Source organism: Neopelma chrysocephalum, unplaced genomic scaffold, assembly GCF_003984885.1.
Source record: "Neopelma chrysocephalum unplaced genomic scaffold, ASM398488v2 Primary Assembly neopelma1_188, whole genome shotgun sequence".
NCBI lineage: Eukaryota > Metazoa > Chordata > Aves > Passeriformes > Pipridae > Neopelma > Neopelma chrysocephalum.
Genome location: NW_020897850.1, coordinates 459,274 through 480,268, shown reverse-complemented (window position 1 = coordinate 480,268; position 20,995 = coordinate 459,274). Strand labels below are relative to the sequence as shown.

General features: G+C 40.1%; 1 protein-coding gene across 3 annotated transcripts in view; it reads left to right on the top strand.

Moving 5' to 3' along the window:
• Positions 1-20,995, top strand: part of DUSP16 (dual specificity phosphatase 16) — a 61,778-nt gene that overhangs the window by 17,084 nt on the left and 23,699 nt on the right. For 2 of the 3 annotated variants that reach the window (XM_027702486.1, XM_027702487.1), the window contains exons 2-3: positions 16,294-16,889; positions 18,111-18,249. In XM_027702486.1, the coding sequence (XP_027558287.1) occupies positions 16,659-16,889; positions 18,111-18,249 (370 nt within the window). In that variant the 5' untranslated portion in view covers positions 16,294-16,658. Of the gene's footprint in view, positions 1-10,361; positions 10,436-16,293; positions 16,890-18,110; positions 18,250-20,995 lie in introns of all 3 variants that reach the window. The other variant, XM_027702485.1, reaches the window with a different exon arrangement.

Genomic DNA, 20,995 nt, shown 5'->3' with positions numbered 1-20,995 from the left:
ACTTTGAGCACTAGACTGGTGGTTTGGTTGAGGTAGCCCATGACTCTTTAGATTTAAACATCTCTCCTGCACACTGTCCCTGCACTGAAGCCTGTATGGAATATCAGGATAATTTAGCTGCCAAAAGCATTAAACCCACCCCCCCAAAAATGCAGCTTCTTGCCTTTTCACTAAAATTCATGCATATGGCCTTAGGCATACCAATAGGCATACCTTTGATGCCAGGTGGTCTCCCTGCCAAACCTAAAGCTGGCTCTCAATAAGATCTTATGTGGTTATGCTTTCAACAGAGTGCCAGAAAGCTGAACCTTGGCAAAACTGTGCTTTAAAGCTGATGGTGAGAACAAAGTTAGGAAGAATGTTTTAGTCATGGATGGGCATTGTAACTACAGATAGACTAGATACATTTTCTTCTAGATCTAAGTCATAGATTTTATTTATTTTGCCCATTCCAATGTAGTGTGAGCTAAATTAAAATTTAGGTGTCCTAAATAATTATTTGGATTTGTCCTTGATTTTTTCCCATCTCCCAGGTAATGGGTTACTTGATTTTGGAAGCACTTGCCCTAGGCATTGCTGCTCTAATTTGAGCCTGGTGGTGTGGCTGCAAAGGAAGAAGCCTGAAGAGGGTGGGAGGAGCACTTCTCCTTCCCCTCTTTCCTGGTGACCTCTGCTTCTGTGGTTGCACTCGACTCTTTTCCTGCACATTTTGACCTGTGCTGTAATCCTATCAGAGAGGATAATTGCAGTCAGGAATGAAGTCTTTTCTGGAAAAGATTTCTTGCTTAAATCTGCACATGTGAAGTGGTTTTGACATTCATTGGTAGAAATTGGCTCCTTGTGCTATGTTGTTCAAACCATCAGGGTTAGGATTTTCATGCCACTCGGTGTTCCTGTGGAGAACCTCACTGCATACAACATTCTAGGAGGCAAACTAGCTAGCTAACACTTCTTTGCAATTCAAATAAAGTTGAAAAACCAAACAAAATTACCCCAGGTAACAAACACATCAACTACAACTATCACTGTCATGACTTTGTAAAGGTAAGTGTGATTAATCTCACATGTCAAATGCACTTAATCTCACCTGCTGTTTTTGTCACCAATACCTAAGTCAACTTGGAACTGAAGGAAAAGAAAATTAGTTTTTCTTTTAAGACCTAAGCTATTGCCTCCTCGTTGCATTGTAGAATGAAACATCTAGTTCTAGAATTTTTTTTTTAGTTGTAGCTGGAAATGGTCTAAGTTTTTCAGTAGCCTGGAAAATACCTTAAAGGAAATTGCATTTTTTCTATGGTGTTTTTATGGTGTTTTTGTTTGGGTGGACTTTTGTTTGTTTCTTTTTTTCAGAAAATACAAACTTTTCTCAGGCGGGCTTGTAAGAAAGGTTTGTAAGGAGAGGAATTTTTTTCTTTATAAAATGACTAATTTGGAGAAGACAGGCAAGGTTGCAGGAACACAGACCTCACTTAAATCTTGAAACAAAAGCAGTGAATATAAAGCTATGTCAAGGTTGAGTTAATAGTAATAAACAACTTTATAATCCAGAGAAAAGTTTGTTTATGGGAAAAATCTACCAAAAATCCGGTAACTTCGTGATGACTCCAGGATTTTCTTGTTTTGGTATCAGCTCCAAGAATTTGGATGGGGGGAGTGTTCTTTCTTTGAGCATATCTTTTAGGTTTCTTTCTGTCTTCTATCACATACTTTTAGTGGTGTGACTTCAGCTAGACAGTTTCCATAAGAAATATGATTCATTGGGTAATTTATGACATACTTCGGGATGTGCTTTGGACTTCTTTTCCTGTTTGGGAAGAGGGACAGGCTGGATGTGGAGATGTTTTGGAAGCCTTGGCTTTTGTTTCTGTGTCACGGTTCGATTCTGTTTCACATCTTTGTATGTGAGGAAGGGTTTGTGCGTTCTGGAGTTCGTGCCCTCCCTCTTCTTATCGCTTCATATTAACCGGTCTCGTAAAAGATATCACCTCTCTCTGCAAGACCTGCCTTTCCTGTATCCTTGGGCAGTTGCAGATACAGCAGTAATAGTGGGGATCTGTTGGATATGCTGTTCTTGTGAGCCACATCTGTATGTTTTCGTTCATAGAGTAGCTGGAATTTATTGTGGTGAGGAAATGACTGTGGGAGGATGTACCTTCTCCTGATACTTTGTGGGATGCTTTTCCTAACCGTGTTAAGGATTCATGCAATGGCATTGTTCCATGGGTATATAACACAGCTTTTAACATACTGACATGATAGTTTAAAATCAACATACGAAGAACAAATAAAAATATCTGTATGAGTTGGGAAACACGACCTCATGAACGTGAGGGTGGGAGAGCCTGGGCTAGTGTTACATCTCTGGTAGTGTAGCCCCAAGAGAAATGCTTTAGCAGCATAAAAATGGTCACTCTTTTTTCCTCTTTTGCTTCTGCTCCAGCTGAGTGTTTATGAGGTAGAGTTTGAGTGGCTGCTGCAGTGGGAAACATAGATTGGCTGTGGTTAAGATGCACACAAATGTTTAGTATAAATATTTAGCAGCAGGCATAAACAGGAGTTACATGGTGCGAACTGGGATTGCTAAGACAAAACTTACAGATGGCCATTTTCAAACAGTGACCTCTTATTTTTTTTTACCTACCACTGTATTTTTACAGGGCTTTCCTTTACTTCCACCTAAGATTTTTTTTGTGCCCTCACGTTAAGAGGAAATTCACACAAAAGGCTGATTACACCTATCTGAAGATGAGGAGAAAAACAGTAGGGGAGATATAGGGTCGCACCTCAGAGTGAGTCTCCTGCTGGCAGGTGAGAAGTGGAAGGGGCAAATAACTGCTTTTGAAACCTTTCCATTATCTCTTCAGTTTAATTTTACCACTGAGACAAAAGAAGCAATAGTGGTAGTTCAAACAGCTGCTTCACGTGGGTCTAGTTAAAGATGCTTGCAAAAGCTTACTGCTGTGTCCAAGGCTCATTTGAAAATTTGTGCCTAGACAAACTTACAGTATCCTTGTGCTTCACAAGGTGTCAACTCTGCTAATATGCTTAAAAACGGTGTGGCAGGTTTTGTGTCAGAAATAATAATGAAAAGATACCTTCCTTGAATGTCAAAAATTACACAGACAGGTCAGCTTCTGTGTGTGAGCTTACTTTATTTTTATGTGATGGCTGCATAAGAAGCATTTCTGTATGAAGTCCCAATTCAGCAGGATGTTTATCATTCTCTAGAGTTAGCTGCATTTGCGTAGAATACAGGGACATCTAGGATTGCTTCGGGCCATATAAAGATGGGGAAATACCACAGAATGGGTTGGGATGGAAGGGACCCTAAAGATCATCTAGTTCCAAACGTGCTGTCGTGTGCAGGGACACCTTTCACTAGACAAGATTGCCTGAAGCCCCATCCAACCACACCTTGAACACTTCCAGGGATGGGGCATCCACAGCAACCTGTGCCAGGGCCTCACCACCCTCACAGTAAAGAATTTCTTCCCAGTATCTAATCTAAATCTTGTCCTATCACCACATGCCCTTGTAAAAAGCCCTTCTCTGGCTTTATTGTGGGCCCCCCTTTAATTGTTGAAAGGGGGGTTGAATTAGTTAAACACCTGTTTCCCACAGCTTTTAGTGATGTTCTTCTTTTTAGTGATCTTCTGGATGTTGTGTGGAAGGTGAGGCCTGAAATGGTAACCTGAATATGGACACATGTTCTTAAACTTGTAGTCCGTAAAGTTCAGGAAAATAAAAAAAATAAAGGGAGGGGGGGAAAAAAACCCCAAACTGTGCAGTATTTGACAGGAAGCCAGTGTAACTCCCTTGAAACTGGAGTAGCATGCCTGAGTCAGTGAAGTATGAGCTAAGAATCTGGCAGAAGCCTTTTGCACAAAGGAAGGTTGAGAGAGTCTCTCAGGAAGCCCGTACGCTGCTAAATGTGGCATGTTTGAACATGAGACTGACATCATTGTGAGTTCATAATAGTGAAAGAACAAAGTATCAGCCACAAATTAGACTGACCTAATTTTTAAGTCACTTATAGAAACCTAATAGCCCAGTATCTTGCTTGTGCAAGCTGTTTATTTCTATCCCAACCCTTGTCTACTTAATTTAAACTACAAGTTAACCCTCTAAACTGTTAAAGAAATTGTTCTGGAAGGTGTGTGTGTGTGTTTGAGTGGTGCTACAGACTTCCTTCCTTGGCTCTTTTTCAACTCTGACCTCAGTTTTCACATAAAGGAAGTGATTAAGGACCACCCATCATATACCTTTATCCTTTAGGATCAGTTTTTGAGGCAAGAACCTCAGGATTCTGTACCAAAACATAACTTGTACCTATTGGCTGCTCACATGCAGACTGGAAGTCTGTCTGAAAATTATTAGAACACATGCCAGTGGTATCAACAGGAATTTATGTAGAATGAATAAGTTATTATTAAACTTATCTGTATTATTTATTGATGTATCTATGATCATTGACTGATGTTTCTTCCATTGCTGAATACTTAAGAAATACAAGGATCTTGCAGTTTGCTGATGATATACTACTTTCCAAGTATTTTGGTTGGCTCTGCATGCCCTGAAGTTGATCCATTCTGTTGATGTATTACTTCAGTTATTGCAGAAATATATTGAACTCTTCTAGCTTGGGATTACTTTGGCAACAGTCAGTGCCTCTCTGGTTGCTTTTTGAAGGACTGTTTCAAACAAAACACCTCTACAAATTCTGGAGAAATATAAGATCTTGTTTATAGATTTGTACAGAGCTGTGTGTACGTGTGAACACACATCTAATGGGATAATACCAATATATTTTAAGGGACTGTGTTTTGTTTCTCTTTGCTATTCAAAATTCTGGTAGAAGCCCAGAGAGGATGCTACAAAACATTTCTTGTTGACCCTGGTCTTTGCCTAAGGTGCCTATCAGATAATAACACTCTAATTTACTCCCTTGGTTTGGTGTTGCACATTTTTTCCCTTCAAAAAATTTTAAAAATCCTGCTCCCTTTTAATTCTTATACACTAGGTAAAATGGTGGTCACATTCTGTCAGTTGTCCTTCAGGGGGTTTGATGTATTTTGTGGTTATGTCAGTCTTCTTCCCCTGTTTGGGGAAGGTGTACCTAAAGGGAACCTACAAGAGAGCTGGAGAGAGATGTTTTACAAGGGCATGTAATGATAGGACAAAGGGGGATGGCTTCATGCTGAAAGAGAGCAGGGTGAGATTAGCTATTACGAAGAAATTCTTTACTGTGAGAGTGGTGAGACGCTGGGAACAGGTTGCCCAGAGAAGCTGTGGGTGCCCCAAGTGTGTAAGGCCAGGTTGGACAGGGCTTGGAGCAGCCTGGTGTAGTGGAAGGTGTCCTTTCCAACTCAAGCTATTCTGTGATTCTATAATTCTGCTTCAGTGATGATGTTTATAGCGGTGGGGAACATAAGTCATCCTATGCTCTCTTTCTTCCGTTGTGAAGATATACAGAGCTTCTCTTTTCAGCCATGTGGTTACCATGTTGGAAATGTGGCTTTTGCACTGCTGTAGGTCTTGCATAACATGATTAAAATTCACTTGAGATCCATTGAAAAAGACATACCAGAGCACGTTACCTGGATCAGAGCTCAGTGAGTACCATGACTTTTGCTTTTGTTCCCAGCTGAAGCCCTGTTGGTACTATCTTGTCAATTAAATTAATATTTGAAAGCGATTTTAACAAGCAGGCCGTCATAATTGCCTTTGTGGGTACAAATTAGGTACGAAAATATGTTGTGTTCCCAGACTGTGAGCTGTCAGTAGTCTTCCACCCCGGTGAGAGTTTTCAGTCCCAATCATCTGGGTCTAGGAGTTTGTTAATTTGTTTTCTGTACTGCAGCTGCAATTCAGCACACACTTTATGTCATAGCCTGAACCCCTTACCCTGAACAGCCCAGAATGGCAGACTTCTTAGCAGGATTACTGCAACTGTTTAATTTTTCTGGGAACACAAACTTGATTTGTTCCACCATGTTAATTGGGAGCCATTGCTGTGCAGCACATACCTCCGTGTTTCCTTCTCTACTCCCACTTCAAAATAGTTGGGCTGTATCCTGTTTATGGACTCGCTGTTTTCCACCATCTATTCTGTTTCCTTGCCATGTAGATGTCATTTAAGGAAAAACCCAATTAAAATTAATTGCTTTACTGAGTAGTACTGAGCTTGCGTATGTGTAATGTCAATGTTTTATTTGCCCCAGCATTCCTTCTGAAGATGCTTCTTCGTGCTTTTATCACTGTACACTGGTGACAATAATAATTTTGTTTAGAGCATGCTGGGGGCTTTTAAAATGAGTTTGACAACAGATTTAATTAGCATTTATTGGGGGGGGTTTTTTGACTTCTAGATGTTTATCTGTACAGCTGACAGGACATGCATGCAGCGCAGTGCAGCACTGTATTTTCAAACACAAGCAGGAAGAAACAAAGTATTAATGTTGACAGTTTGGAAAAAAAAAAAAAAGATTCCTTCCAAACTTTCTCATGCCCTGATGTGAAGGGGTTGAATGTGCATGTTGTCTTCCGGGAGAACTGGTGTCATTTCCTCAAATGGGTGAAAGACCAGAATATTTTAACCCATGTCATACTGTACCATGGAACAGTTTACAAAATCTCTGCTCTTAAAGGAGATTGACTCACTTTAGTCATTCAGTTTAATTTAAGAGAAGTGTCAATAAAAAGTCTGCTGCAACAAATTCATCCCTGCCTTGCCCAGAAGCTATTCTGATTTACTTCCCTGATAAAATTACCATCATTATCCTCTGCTTTTAATCCATTCTGGTCCTTGTTCGAAGGCTTCAGATCCGCCTTCTGTTTTCATCATACAGTGACCGTGAAGCAGATCAGAGTTGCTTTTATTTCATTTTTGTCTCCTTATTTGCAGGGCCATATTGTTTGAATGTCTCCCTCTTAAAATCTCTCATTAGGCAAAAGGCCTTGTACTTAAAGGCTAACCATTATCTGAAGGCTCTGAGGTCTCATCTCATTTCTTTCATGGTCAGCCTTTCAAAGAAGTAGCACGGACTGTTATAACAGCTGTGCTTGATGTTTATTTAGCGGCTACTCTTCAGAGCACTCCTCTTTTTAATCTGTTTCTCAGCAAAAAAATGACCATGTAAAATACAAAAGTCACTGTTTGTATTGGTCTGCAGAGCTGCAAAACACAGTTGATTCAGAATGTGCAGATTGTGTAGTAGGTGGGAACCTTGGTGTCATGAAAGGTGCTGCTGTAAAGCACCCTTGTTGTACGAAGAGTAAAGATAGGCTGGAATTTCAACAGCTTGAGGATTTATGAATTAGTTCAACACTTTAAGGTTTTCCCTTTTTTTCACTTTGTGTCTTTGAAAGTTGCAGTGTAGTTTCTGCTAGAGTGGCAGGTGTGGACTTTGCCAATTGGTCACAATTACAGGATGAATCTTTGCCATTTGATGTACAGGACCAAAGTGCCACACGTGGTGTGTTTTGTGAGGATGAAGCAACTGTCCTTCAGTTTGGTTTGTGAATTCATAATTTGTTACGTGCTGTGGCTTTGGATTGAGTCTCTTCAGACTTGGATTACGTAGATAAATGAAATAATGTTCTAACTATTTGTAAACTTCATCAATTTTATGCTAGATACTTCAGACAAGATTAGATTTTTAGGAAAAGACAGTGTTAAACTTTTAGGAGAGAAGAAGTAGGCAGGTACTGAGATCCTTAGAAGGATGCTGTCATGCTTGACTGTTCAGTCTCTCCCTGGCTTCCAGCTTGCCTGATGGACCCCACTCTGGAGCTGTGGGAGGAATGCTCCGTGTGACCCGACTGGTTGGGTTTGTTTAGCTGCAGTTTAGGGAAGGCCCTGAGCAACAGAGGAGGAAAAAAGGCTGCCATTTCTAATTCTGGAAAATAGAAAAAGGTATTTAAATAAGGCCTGGAGGACTTCTTATTTGCCAAAAGTATAAAGGTGAGTTTATATGCTTTTGTAATTCACCCTAATTGAAAGGATGAATATTTCTTTTTCTAAAGTTAGCAGAAAAGTCCTGGCCTCTTAATGATGAAAGACTTTTTGAAAAAGTTTCCCCCAAGCACAAATAGCTGAAGTTTCCACTTTAAACTTGGGTGGCTCATTCATATTTCACTTAATGGTAATATGGTATCCTCTCTCTCCCTTACCCTCCTTACCACCAAGGCTAAAAATGGGGGGGGGAATATAAAATATTTCTGAAAATTACAGGAAATGTCTGTTCCTTAAATAGCTTTGCCAGGGAATTTCCAAATGTGCTTAATGCTTATGGCTGAACTTGCAGCAGCTCAGTCTTCAGTCATGAGTGGATCCTGTTCTTAAAATGTGACACCTCCTTCCAGTAAACTGTGTTGAAATTAAGTGTGTGCTTTGTTTCTCATCTGCTCTTCAGCAGAAATAATTGTGCCCAGTGGTGAAATGAGGGCTCTTGGGGGCTGCTTTAAACACTCGATTTACTTCTATTTATTAAAGTGTGAAAAACAGTCTATAGTTTCCTGAGATGGTAGCTAGTTTATTTGTGAGGACTTGGGAGAGGCATGGATGGCACAGAAAGGCAAGTACTAGTGAATATGAAGACTACCTGGCAGTTTTCAGAGGGACTTGAGGAACTGCACATGAAGCACTAAGGAACAAAAAGGGAAATGCTTTTTGTCTCAGTAGTTTGTTTCCTTGGGCTGTCACAAGGTGATCTCAGATCACAGGGTCTTGTCTCTAGGCAGAGCCTAATCAGTGTTAAGCATTAGTTTACTTTTAGTTTCTGGGATGAGACTGGACAAGGGGATAGCAACAAATACGATGAGTAGGATGAGCTTTTTCTTCGTTCTCAATTGTCTTCAGCAAGGCTTTTGCCACTGGGTTACAGGAAGGAGCAAAGGAGGTCTGTAGAGCCTCTTCTTGGGGCTCAAAAGAGAACTGGATAGCTTGAGCAGGCAGGGGGGAGTAAAGGACCTGGCACAGTGTTCAGCAGATCTTCTCATCCATCTCTCTCACATACTTCATCATCATCATCATGGCCGGGCTTCGCGAACGAAGATTTGGGAAGGGCTCTACCCACGTTTCTTGGTGGCTACAAAGGCCAATACGAGAAAGGCAAGTCCGGTTGCAAAAGACACAGCAGAAAGACTCCTTGGATGATATATTCTGCAAGGCTATGCCTATGTGCTAATGATGGGCAAGCAAGAGGATCTCCAGCCTGGGTCCTTTCAGGGAAAAACATGTGCATCCCAGTCAAGACAGCAGTCCCAGTGAGCAAAGTGTGTTCTGGGTAGCACACTCTGTGTCTGTCTGAAGGGCTCTCACCCCGTGTTCTACTGCTGGCATTTGCAAGGTTTCTAGAGCAGTTGCCTAAAGCCAGAGGTGATTCTTGTAGCTTTTCTCCTTGTGGTGTGGGTTCCCAGTGTGTTCACTGGCTGCCCTGATGTGCTCAGCCCTCTGCTGCAGTGGCTCCTCATGGTTGTCGTATCCTTTACCTCAGGGTTCGGAGCCACCCCTGGATTTCACAGCAAGGCAGTGCTTGGCCATAATTTATTGTCGTGGTTTAGGTTACAGTGATTAGGCAAAGCTGTCATCTCTTGATAACGATGATTTGAATCGTATTTTTAGATGCCCAGGAAACAGCTTGGAATTGACAGCTTGGAATATGTTTATTTTTGCTTCCTTGAGTAGAAGCTGTGATTTAATTTGTTTGTGTCAGAACAGCAGGTGCTTTGTATAGGCGTTGTATGGGTATGACTGCATGTAATGATTGGTGATGCCAGTGTTACCAGTGAGGATGCAGTGTTGGCTTTTTTTACTGTGTGGGGAGGTGGGATTAGTTACTCAAGATGTTCTGTTTCATTAGTCTTTGTCCATGAAAAAGATAGCTCTATTCAGACTTACTTATGGCCATCTTTCATGTTAATAGATGCTGAACGAGGGTTTGTGAATTTGCTTAATTCTATGCAAACACATCACCTGGGAATGCTACTTATAGATTAGTTTTCTAGCAGGGAGATGTGTTAAATTGTTTGGAAGGCTGCTGTTGGTTGGTTCCTTTGTTAGTTGTTTGTTTTTAAATGTCCAATTTTTATTTTTTTTTACTTTAAGGATAGTATAGATAATTGTGCTATGGTTTTTTTGTCTCTTTCTTATTAGAAAAGCAGTATTACATAACTTTCTATTCCAGACCCTTTCCATGTACACAAATGCTAGCATTTATAAATATCTTCTCGCCTAGATTTTCATGTGTTTGGGGAAGTTTTACAGGAAATGACCCTACTGAAAGTGTAAAATCCATTTTCTGGGGTTCTTTTAATCTTGTAATAAGGATTTATTATTTTTATTATTTTCCTATGTTTAGGTATTTCCCTCTGCTGGCCTTTGTATGTGGACCACCTTCTGTCCTGTTCAGCCCGTACAGATTTTGACTTAAATGTGAGTAATTGGTGCTGACATGAAATAATAATAAATTCATATAAAAGTACTTCAGAATTTTCAGTTGCTTTGACGTGGAAGTCATAGAGGGAGAATCATCTTTTAAATGTCCTTTGGCAGTTTTCCTTGTTGCCTGGTGTCCCAGGCAAGAGGAAACTAAAAGTGTAATGTATTATAATATATGTTTGAAGTGGATTGAATAAGCCTTCATTCTGATTGCCACAGAACTATATGCTGTGGGTCTGCAGTGAAAAAGTATTTTGAAATGGAAAGAGCTTCTCACTTGTTTGGGTGGAGAAGGGAGTCCCCAGGTTAAGTCTCTGAGTCTCTTTTCAGTAGAATGGTGTAACATCAACAGTGTATTCTGGTGCTTCCCATCTATCAGTCAGGTTTCCCTGCTGTAAAACTTAACAAATATTTATTGTTCCACCATGAATGTCAAAGAGGTTGGCTTCTTGCTAACCTGGTTTATTGCTTAGAGTTGGTGATGGCCTATGGATGATATTTGCAAGCATGTTGCATGTATTTTGAGGGCTGTGTTGAGTAGGTCAGGAAAATGTGGTGTTTTGGTGTGCTTTTTGGTTTTATTTTGAAATGATATGGTAGTATATTATTTCAAATGTGACTATTTGTATGAAAGGAAATATCTTAGTTATCTAAATGGAAGATCCAATAATCTTGCTTAGCCCAGCTGTCTCAGAGTGCTGGTGGTAAAAATGTTGCTGAGCAGTAGGTACAGAAGTAGAGCAAGCTTAAAAATCTAAACTGGAGGTCTTTTATGCAGCTTATTCGTGGGAAGTTGATTTCTGGCTCTATCTCTCCATGTCTCAGTTTTCAGACTGGTTGAAGTGGGGTGACTTTTTTTTTAGAACTAGTAATCAAACCTGAGAAATCAGTCAAGCAGGATGAAGGACAATAGAGTACTGAACAGAAAATTTGCCTTCATCCATTTTTTTCCAGTGGATTGTACTTGCCTTTCTCATGAATGTATGGTGTGTAATCTAAAATGCATGTAGCTGGTGTTTCTACAAGGAAGGGAAAATAAGCACTAAGCGTTTTGACTGCATATATAGATCCAAAGTACAGATGTGTTAAAAGTAAGAGAAGAGGGAGCAGCCATAGATAAGAAAAAAAAAGCAGGGTGAAATTCTTAAAACTGCTTTTCTTTTATGAACACGGTACACACGTGGCATTTAAAAAAAACCACCAAAAAACAATTAAAATCTATGTGTTTCTATTTGAGTCTTGCTGCTGTCCAGTCTTGTACCAAAGGTGAGCCAACACTTGTACCAAGTGTTCAGGAGGGTGGTGGAAAGTGTCTGTGCTTCAACCCCCCCAGCCAGGAAACATGAGGAAATGATGTGCTTAATGAGATAATGACACTTGCTCAAATCATCCCAAAAGGCAAAAGACCCCCTCATTCCCCTCAACATGAGCCCTTGTTAAGAGCTCTTTTAATTCACAAACCTTTGTTATCTCACTCCTGTGTGATCTGCACAAATGGCAGATGTAGGCTGCTTGGAGGCTTCCTGTAACTTCACTTAGATTTTTTTTTTCCCCAGACTTTACACTTTATTATGCAGTTATTGATCTCTGGAATTTATTGGCTTGCTGAATTCAGAAGAATAGCCATTCCTCCCTTTCACTTAAAAATCTTATTTCCTTGTGCTCCATAGACACTCTGTGTTTCTTGCTACTGATGAGTGGCATCTGGAATAAGGGCTGGACCTCTCTCAATTGTCACTTAGTCTCCAGTAGCACAGGGTACAAGTATATGTCCAGAACAGCATTAATTTCAATCTTTTTGAGGCTGGTGAGGGAATGCTGTGCCTGTCATAGGTGTTGGGGGGGTAAAAGGCTTCTTGCAGGAGTAGGAATTCACCCTGTGATCCCTAGATCTGGAGTTCCTCTCTAATGCAGAGTTTGTGTAGTCCAGTTTGTCAAATATCACGTGTGGCTGTGGTCAGAGGGACTGGTGCTGATGGTATTGGCAGCAGCTATTGAACCACTGGCAGCTCCCAGTTCAGTAACACTGATGCCAAATATTCTTTTGAACACAGCTGATGTGCCAGCAGTAGCACATCCTCTGCAGTTTAGGGTGTCCTACATCTGTGTTTTTATTCAGCTTTTTGGTTTGTTTCTTTTTTATGCTGATGCCCATCCTAAGAAACAAGAAAGGGACTGTAGAAAAGGAGAGTGTTTTTCTCATGTGTACACGTTTGCCTGTAGAAAGTAGAAAAATACACAGTTTAAAAAAACAACAACTGCTTCAGGTGTCTCAGCTCAGCTTGTAAAAGCTGCCCATCAGGGCCTTCTAATGTTCAGATGCTGTAAAGTTGTTTTGTTGGTGTTTTACCATGCAGCAACAATGTATGTGGGAGCATCAGTGACATTGCTGAGCATGGATGACACCAAGGTTCAGCTTCAAGGTTGTCTTCTTATGTGAGGTAGAAGTATTTCAGAGATTATAAAAAAGCTTCTAGAAGCTCTTTGCTAGTTCCTTAACTGAGTTAGAATTAGAGACTCTCAATTTGAGAGTTTTCAATGCCTCTCATCCCTGGAGGTATTTAAAAGACGTGTAGATGTTGAGTTTAGGGACGTGGCTTAGTGGTGCACTTGGCAATGTTAGTTTAACAGTTGGACTCAATCTTAGAGGTCTTTTTCAACCTAAGTAATTCTGTGATTCTGTATAAGCCAAAACCTGAGATAACTTCAACAAGTGTCCTGTTGTGATTAAAGGAATTTCTTGGAGTCAGAAGTAGTAGCAGTGGAAATTAGGAGTGCATACAAAATGTGAGTTACTGTGACTGAAAAATCAAACACAAAACACAAGTGCCACGTTTCCAATTACTTGATTGCTTACTTCACTCCATCTGAGCCACTTGGGATGGGGACAAGAATCCCTGAGGCAAGAGAGATCCTGTAGTAATGTGGCAGCATTACACATACCCATTAGAAATCCACTGTTATTGGTGTGGAAGATAGCAGAGGTTTTAGTGGGTTGGTTCATTAAACAATATGGAGAAACTGTAAAGATACTGGGCAAGTGTTGAACAGATCTTTTTAGTTTTACTGTGAGTTAAATGAGGTAAAAAGCAGTGCCACATGTTGCAGCCCCTCTGCAAGGAGGAAGCAGCCATGCAGTGCTATCTGTGTGCACGTGAGTGATTTCATGTGGTATTCTCGTAGTTTGATTAAGGATCACTTTTCCATAGTCCTGATTTCAGTGTAGAACACCCCGTGGCTAGGATGGTTTCCTAGCTTGAAGATCAGCAATGGCCTACTGAGGGCAGTGTGTTATATTCCATCATTTGATGAGACACTATGGTGTCAATCATACCATTGAGATGTAGGTCACAAGTAGCACAGCAGAAAGACAACAGTCAAGAAACTGAATTTTATCCTTTTACAAACACATTAGAAATGAAACAGATGTGTCAACACCTCACAGCATCTAAATGATTAGAGCAGTCAACAGGAAGGGGAGGAGAGCTCAAGTATTTAGCTAAAGCAGGGAGCTGCCAGTTTCTCTTGTTTAGATAAGTCCCAAGGAAGAATCCCCAAATCCAATAGCTCCAGAAATGGAGAGAATTAAAAGAAAAACCTGTACTTGATAAAAATGTTGTTTCTCCCCTGCCCAATGGGAGATGTTCCTGTCGAAATAGGATTTCAACATTGAGGTGACATTGTTGAGTTTATTGCTTTCAAACCATGCTTTCAAGGCACTTATTGCATTAAGGTAATATGGTTATTTAAAAAGATTCTTCACTGGTAGCCCACTTGCCTTATGTTCTTTACGTGCTCTTTACCCAGTCACCATATATGACTGGTTTGAGTTCTTTTCAAGGGTCTTCTGAAACAAACTTCTGTTGCATGAAAGTGAAGGCTGAGACAGCAAGCAGTAAGCATTTAGGAGATAAGTATACCCAAACAGAAAGTTGCAAATTAAAGATTTAAGTATTTTTAACAGCATGTGTTGGGGAGTTCCGTAGTTTCTCAGCTGCTTTATTTTCCTGTTATTAATTGGACTTTAGGTCAGCAATTTATCCATCAAAACAAACTGTCTAGTTCACGAACAAACTGTCTAGCTTACAAAGGAGCTAGAGCCAGTTACCACTAGAGCCAGTGGAAAAGTTTTCATTGAGTTCAGTGGGTTTGGTGTCTGGCAACCTTTGATATGATTCAAAGAGAATCAAAGCTTGTGACGGGACATGTTAAAGAGAAGTTCTAAAAAATGCAGAGCACTGTTTTCCTTCTGAAAAAAGAATGGACACAACTATCAAGTTTCCTTTTTTCCCCCCTTGCAAAATGGCATAGTCTTTTGATACCTTCCTGAGGCCAGTATATAATGACTGCTCTTTGAGGGGGAGCAGGCTTGCCAACCAGGTTGCAAAGATAGGGGGTTTATTTAGTACATTTAATTAAGGCTTGGTAAAGTTTTTTTTCCAATTTTTTTTGTAGTTGAGAGCAACATGCATTTCACATACACATATGTGTGATGTGAAGGACTATGCACTATGTGCTTCCTTTTATCTGGACAAGCCTAAGAGCACTGTTTCAATAGCACTAAAATCAGAACAAATGGAAAATCACATGTTGTCAACCTCACGTCTGTTTATGTGAAACCTGGTGTTTTTCTTGTATTGCCACATGAAACTCACGAAATAGCTTTCAGTTTCCTTTTTGGGGTTGTTAAAGTGAAGTTTGTACTTTCTCCAGAATTTAATTTGCTTAAGATTTTGTATATGTAGATTTGTGCAATATATCTAATGTGTAAAACATCTCCTGACCCGGGATTTCCCATTGCCGAGCACAACTGATCTGTTGGTGTAACAGGACTTTTAATAATCTATCTGTAAATCAGTTTGAATTCATTACTTCTCTTGCAATTAAGATAAATAACAAACATGTCAAACATAAACAGCAAGTCAACACTGTAAGTAAATTGTAAGTTAAAATCCCTTGTGGATGAAGCCCCGTGGTGGCTCCTTTTCTGAGGAGTGTTCCTACAAGGAGTTGTTCTATCAGAGTGTATTTTGGGAGACTCTGAAGAGCCTAAGGGCAGCTGTGAGGCAGTAATAGGAAGGGGTGGTCAGACAGGTCAGGTGCTCTGCTGTTTCAGCTGATGTTGTTCAGATGCTGTCAGGATCTAAGTTTACAGGAGTGTAGTTTGTTTCAGATATTATTCGGCACATGTGCTAAAAGTGTAGCACACCTTATATGACTGTCACACCAGCTCCAAAGGGCAGAAGAATGCTCACTGCTTTACCTTTGAGCAGTGTGAGACCTCTGTACCATGTGTGGTGATTAATCCAAATAAAACACTTGTGTCCCGATGTAGCATCTTGTTCTTCTGGTTTCTCTTCAAGAGCGTTCTTAAGAGAGATGGATGTAAGTTTGATCCTTTCTTTTGTACAGTTTCAGTTCCCCAACTTACAGTGCTGATTTGTAAAATACTTTCCAAGGCATTAAACTTTAAAAATGTTTAATGTTTAAAATGTTTAAATAACTAATTTTACATCTTCTTACTAAGTGGTGAAGTGCTGAAATGCGTTTAAACAGTTTTGCTGTTCTGTCTCTTATTTATGTTCTAACAGTCTTGTGAAGAAGCAGAGCTAGTGGCAACAAAAGTCTGCAATTAAGGCAGGGGATGTTACCTGAAATACAAGATAATTGTCCAGGCAAGATTATTGGAATAGATTCAGTGACTGTAGTTGCCAGTTCTCTCTGTAGGTGTTCGGCATATCCAGCAGAGAGGAGAAGTCCTCAGGGATGTATTTATTCTATGGCATGGCCCACTGCACAGTGAACCTCAGAGCTGAATATTTTTTGTTTTTTTCATCTTCCCCTTCTTACAGGCTTTTAGTCCGGTGCAAAGCTGATGGGTGGGAGCAAAGGTAAAGAATGATGTATTGCAGCAGCAGCAGGCAGAAAGCATCTTTTGTCTGAACTGTGGAATGGCTGCTCCATAGCCATGTCCTGATGGATCAGATGTGAGGGGCTGCTCTGTGGAACGAACCCTTTGTAGCGGCTGGAAGCAGGAGAAGACACTCAGCTGAAGGGCTCTCTCCGAAAATGGATTTAACTTTTCTTTTGCCAGTCACTACCAGCATGACCTCATACATTTCCAGTACAATGGTGTGGCTAAGCCTTTGAGTCCACAGCTCTTACATCATCGCAGCAAATCAGAGAGGGAGGTGGTGAAAGAGGCCTTGTTGTTGTCATGGCCCATGAGATGATCAGGACTCAACTCATCGTTGCTGAGAAGTTGGTGGCTTTGCTGGAGAGCGGTACAGAGAAGCTGCTGCTGATTGATAGCCGCCCCTTTGTGGAATACAACACGTCCCACATCTTGGATGCCATCAACATCAACTGCTCCAAGCTCATGAAGCGGAGGCTGCAGCAGGACAAAGTTTTGATTACGGAGCTCATTCAGCATTCAGCAAAACACAAGGTAGGAGTCGTCTTCCTCTTATTCCTTATTATTTGTTTAAAGGAGTGGCTGGAAAGTAACTTGTAATAAATTTTCCTTAGGTATTTCATTTAAAAAAAACCCAAAAACAAAAAACCACAAAACCCAAAACAAAAATCCAACAACAAAAAACAAACAGAACAAAACAAAAACCAAACAAGACTAAGGGACTGAGTTTAGCTGAGATCCCACCTCACCGAAAAGGGCATTGGTTACTATTACGTTTATTGTTGGGATTCTTTGTAGCCTGCTCTTCCTGAAGTGACACAGTAATGGGGAGGGATTTAGAAATCCTCAGAAAGAATGTTCTCAGGGTTCTTACATGTCTTTTAAAGCAGAGTCCCTCAAATGGATGTAATTAAGGCAGAAAACATTCTCCTCCTAAACTTCGAAGGATTCTTTGGGATCTGTGGTGCTGGGGATTGCTTAGCAAGCAGTCATATGGTTTGCAAAGAAACTGCATCCCTGTCAATCCTGGCTTCTACCTGCTGTTAAAAATGCTTTTCATGGGAGCAGTTTGATAGGTTTTAGTGGTTTGATTTGGTTTTTTGGGGGGTGGGATGTGTTTTTTTCCAAATAGTGTTATCAGTGAAAAGAAAATAGCTAAGCTGTTTCAAATTAATGCATGGGGGGGATTTGGGTTTTTTTCTTATCCACTGGTATTTGTGTCATGTGCTTTGGATACAAAAATAATCTGCTACGTTCTTGCTTTGACATGTTAAACGTGAAGATGATGATGATGATGATGGTGTTGGTTTGGGCTTTTTTTATACATAAAGCTGCACAGGTAACCAAAATGTGTGTGGCTTAGAGGCAGTTTAAGGACTCTTTATTGTTTATGTACAAAACACCCAGAAGCAGAAACTGAGGTAGGGCCTTCTTCTAAAAAGCTTAGCTTTTAAACAAATCAACCAACCTAGCTGAAGGTGGAGCATTTCACAAGTGACATAAAATTAGCTAATGATAGAAATTTGTGGAGCGTGCTTCAACTTGCAGCAAATAATCAATTTACAAACTCTCCAAGGAATTGAATCTCATAAGCATATGAAGCATAAAACAAAACCGGTTCACGTACAGCTGCATAAGAAATCTGTATATCTGAACTACTGTACAGCAAATATATGGGAACCCTGCTGGAGATGATAAATGTGGGGCTTGGAATCATCTTCCTCCCTTTTTACTCTTGAGTTACTTGTGTTTCAGATTGAGATTGACTGCAAGCAGGAAGTGGTGGTGTATGACCAAAGCTCTAAAGATGTGACCTCTCTCTCATCCGACTGCTTTCTTACTGTGCTCCTGGGCAAACTGGAAAAGAATTTCAGCTCTGTGTATCTGCTTTCGGGTAAGATATGAACCAAAAGAAACCTCTGGCACACTTGTGTAAGGAGAAGAAAAAAAAAGCTGTTGGTATAGCAGATGTGTACAGTTTTGCAAGTGCTGATATAAACCTCAGTTATAGATAGCATAGACTTTTCTGTAGTTCTTTATGCACATAGTGACACTCATAATACATATAAGTGCTTAAAAATTCATCTTACAGGGGATATATTACACCATTAGTCTATGTAAGTGGAAATGGATCAGTGTGGGGGGTTTTTAGGTGCATATGTCTGCTACTTTAGGGTCAAAAAATAGTAAAAGAAATGTGCTTCCCTGGTTCTTTAAGTATTGTGCATGCTAGGAAGAAAACCTCTTCCTTACTGAATTGGTACTACAATAAGAATAAGGGAAATGGTCTCCCAGAGTTATGGAGATTAGTTTGTGTGACTTTTTAAACTTTGACTCCTGAAGTGGTAGCACTTCATTTAGGTCTTCTCCCTCACTCTCTTTTTTTTTTTTTTTTTAATTTTTTTTTTTTAAATCCCAGGTCAAAGCATCTATAGAAATTCAGCTCCTTATAATTACCGGATTTGTTGGTCTTAACATGTGCTTGTGTCATTATTTCTATCATGGAACAGTAGACCCAGTGTTCACAAGAAGGAACAAGGAGGGGCATGAGGTAGATCCAAAGCTGAAAGAAGGGGGAATGATGAATATAAGTCGGAAATCCGTTGCAGTGACTTGAGCAGTGATCTAATGAAGTGCATATCTAGTCTCTGAGAAATGCTGAAACTACAGTCAGGGACTGAATAATTATGAGAGAATGGGAAATAACTCCAGAGAGAGGCTTCCTCTTGCTGGGTTTCACTGCAGTTTGTAGTCATCACTTCAGATGAAAGTCATAGGGGAGAGCTTGTGGTACTGAGAGAACTTTTCCCAATTTTTTTTTTGAGGTGATTACAGAGAACATGAATAATTTCTGCACTTGGACAGGTGTGTTTGGTACTCGTGAGGCTGTGCTTACAGTAAATTAAGTAGGGTTTTGCACTGGCTAGGTTTGGTGCTTCTGTTTAATTTGCTGAGTAGGTAAGAATTACATCTGTGGGTGGTGGACTGCAGCATTAAATTAAATAACTCTTCTTTCATATGAGCCACCAAATAATTGTGTGGTGTCTAGGCACAGTGAATGCCTAATGTAAGAGTTCTGAATTAAGTGGTTGATACTGCCTTAAATTGAAAACTGTTATTTAAAAAATCAACCCAGTCTAGAAGCAGTTCACCTCTTAAGAAATCCCTTTATTGTTAAAGTGCACAACTCTGATCATTTGTCCTGAGGGTTTTTTTAATAACCAGAAGCAATTGGCAGCTCCATGCTGCAATCAGACTATTCACAACTTAATTTCCATGATAGAAACAGCTGTCTGATAACTGAGAATTAGACCTTGTGGCAGGGAGGAGTTGGGAGACATCCTTAACAAGGCCAAGCAGAGGAGAATATCATGGAACTTCCCTTCCTTGTACAGTCCCTCCCTTGCATGAGACAAGGCTTTGCTCTTCTTTTTCCTCTGCTGGACTCCCTGGAGGAAGTGCTCGTTGTGTCTCCACTCTCAGACTTGCTTGTGGCTCTTGTAGGAGTGGACAGGACCAGGAGAGGAGTGTTCTCCACCTCCCCAGTGCACGGTCTGGGCAAACACCAGTTGCGTGTGTCATAATGATACCATGAGAAATTGGCTTCTTTTCATTGCCAGCACATGGCAGTTGTCTGTTCAAGATGAAAATGCCTCTTAAACCACAAGCAAGACAGTGTTGCACATTAGCTGAGGTGAACTTAGCCACATACAGCTGGTAGGGATTAGTTTGACTGTTAGAGAGAAAAAGGGAATCTAACATATCAAAATCTTCCTTATAAAAAGCAGGATTTGTATTTTAGCATGTCAAATGATTTTCTCTTGGCAAAGAATAGGTTTGAGAATTTCATCTTTGTTTACATAGCTAGGATGGGGCTATTTTTGAATGCAGAAACAACTGCTGGCTTTAAAACTAGTGGTAGAGGAGTATAAGAGCAAAAGGGAAATGTAAGGAAGTTATTTACTATTGATCTGTTACAGGTAAGTGCTTATTTCAGGTGCTTATTTTTTACATCTGTTAAAAATCTAGCTACTTAATACGTGAAATGCAAGAAACCTTTTGGGATGTGGGGTGAAGGAGAATGAGCTAGAGTCAGTCTTATGGAAAGTTCCTTAGTTTATTGATATGTGGCTCTAGGAAACTAGATAAAATATGTTGTCTCAGCAAGTTGATGATGAACTCACATAAATGTTTATGGCCCATAATGAGAGCAGAGGTCAGTGCATTATGTAAAAAGATTAAACCTTTGGACTTGAGTTTTCCCTATGCCACTAAATCTGATTTATTTAAAATGGCGACCTTAAATAAACATTTTGGGGTAGGAAAATATTTTTTTGTTGGGACAGAATGAGGAGCAATTAACAAATATCTGAAATTCCTGCATCTGTTCTTCTTCTTGCCACCCCCCATTACTGAGCAGTCGGTGAGGTGTTTTTTTATTTAGATTGTGCATAAAGGTATGTTCTACCCTGGAGACAGCTTTTCATTGAAGTAAATGTTGTAAAGACCTCAAAGGAACCCTTACCAACTAGTTTAAGCTCTTGGTATAACCTCATAAAAATATTTATAATCTGGTGGGGAATGTTTTCAGGAATTTAAATATCCGTTTTGGTTCTTGATTTTAACAATACTCAAAATAG